Genomic DNA, 869 nt, shown 5'->3' with positions numbered 1-869 from the left:
CCTTTCCTTTCATCTCGACGTCTCCTCTGAGCTGTAGCCTGAAGCAGCCAAACTCCTGCAGGACGTCACGCGTTGTCTCCGACACGTGAATCTTCAACGCTGCACACACAAACATCAACACAACATTAGCAAAACAACAACAACATTAGAACAATATCACAACAACTTTACAACATTAAATCAACATTACGACATTAAATCAACATCAAATCAACATTACAACATTAAATCAACATTAAAACAACATCAAATCAACATTACAACATTAAATCAACATTAAAACAACATTAAATCAACATTACAACATTAAAACAACATCAGGTGTGTGTGTGTGTGTGTGTGTGTGTGTGTGTGTGTTACCCTCTCCATTCGACTCCATGCGTGATGCTGTGTTGACCGTGTCTCCGAACAGACAGTACCTGGGCATCTTCAGCCCGACCACACCTGCACACACTGGACCTACGCACACACACACGCACACGCACACGCACACGCACACACACACACACACACTGTATTTATGGGCCTTTTAAAACACACATCCCGGTACTATACTTGTGAGTCTGTCCAAAATGTCCTCACACACACACACACACACACACACACACACACACTGACCGCTGTGGATGCCGATGCGTAGCCGCAGCTGCTGATTGGCTCGGTGGCGGATCCTGAAGCTCTTGACGGCGTCCAGCAGAGCGAGGGACATCCGGGCCACCTCGCGGCCGTGCAGCTTCCCGTTCCTCACCGGCAGACCGGACACCACCATGTAGGCGTCACCGATGGTCTCCACCTGGGGACCACAGGTAAGTAAACACATGAACAGGTGAGACAACGTTTCGCAGCTCAGATCAAAGAGAATGACCTGA

General features: G+C 48.1%; 1 protein-coding gene across 1 annotated transcript; it reads right to left on the bottom strand.

Annotated features, from left to right (window-relative positions):
• Positions 1-3: 3 nt before the first annotated feature.
• Positions 4-820, bottom strand: LOC121940170 (atrial natriuretic peptide receptor 1-like; the record flags this gene model as incomplete). Its single annotated transcript, XM_042483003.1, has 3 exons — positions 619-820; positions 361-459; positions 4-99 (listed from the first exon to the last, which is right to left on the bottom strand). Coding segments are annotated over exons 1-3 (397 nt in total), but the record flags the coding sequence as incomplete, so codon positions are not given.
• Positions 821-869: the final 49 nt, after the last annotated feature.

This window comes from Plectropomus leopardus, unplaced genomic scaffold (genome assembly GCF_008729295.1).
Source record: "Plectropomus leopardus isolate mb unplaced genomic scaffold, YSFRI_Pleo_2.0 unplaced_scaffold77776, whole genome shotgun sequence".
In the NCBI taxonomy this organism is placed as follows: Eukaryota; Metazoa; Chordata; class Actinopteri; order Perciformes; family Serranidae; genus Plectropomus; species Plectropomus leopardus.
Note: the sequence above shows the minus strand (reverse complement) of the source record. Positions and strands in the feature narration are given on the sequence as shown.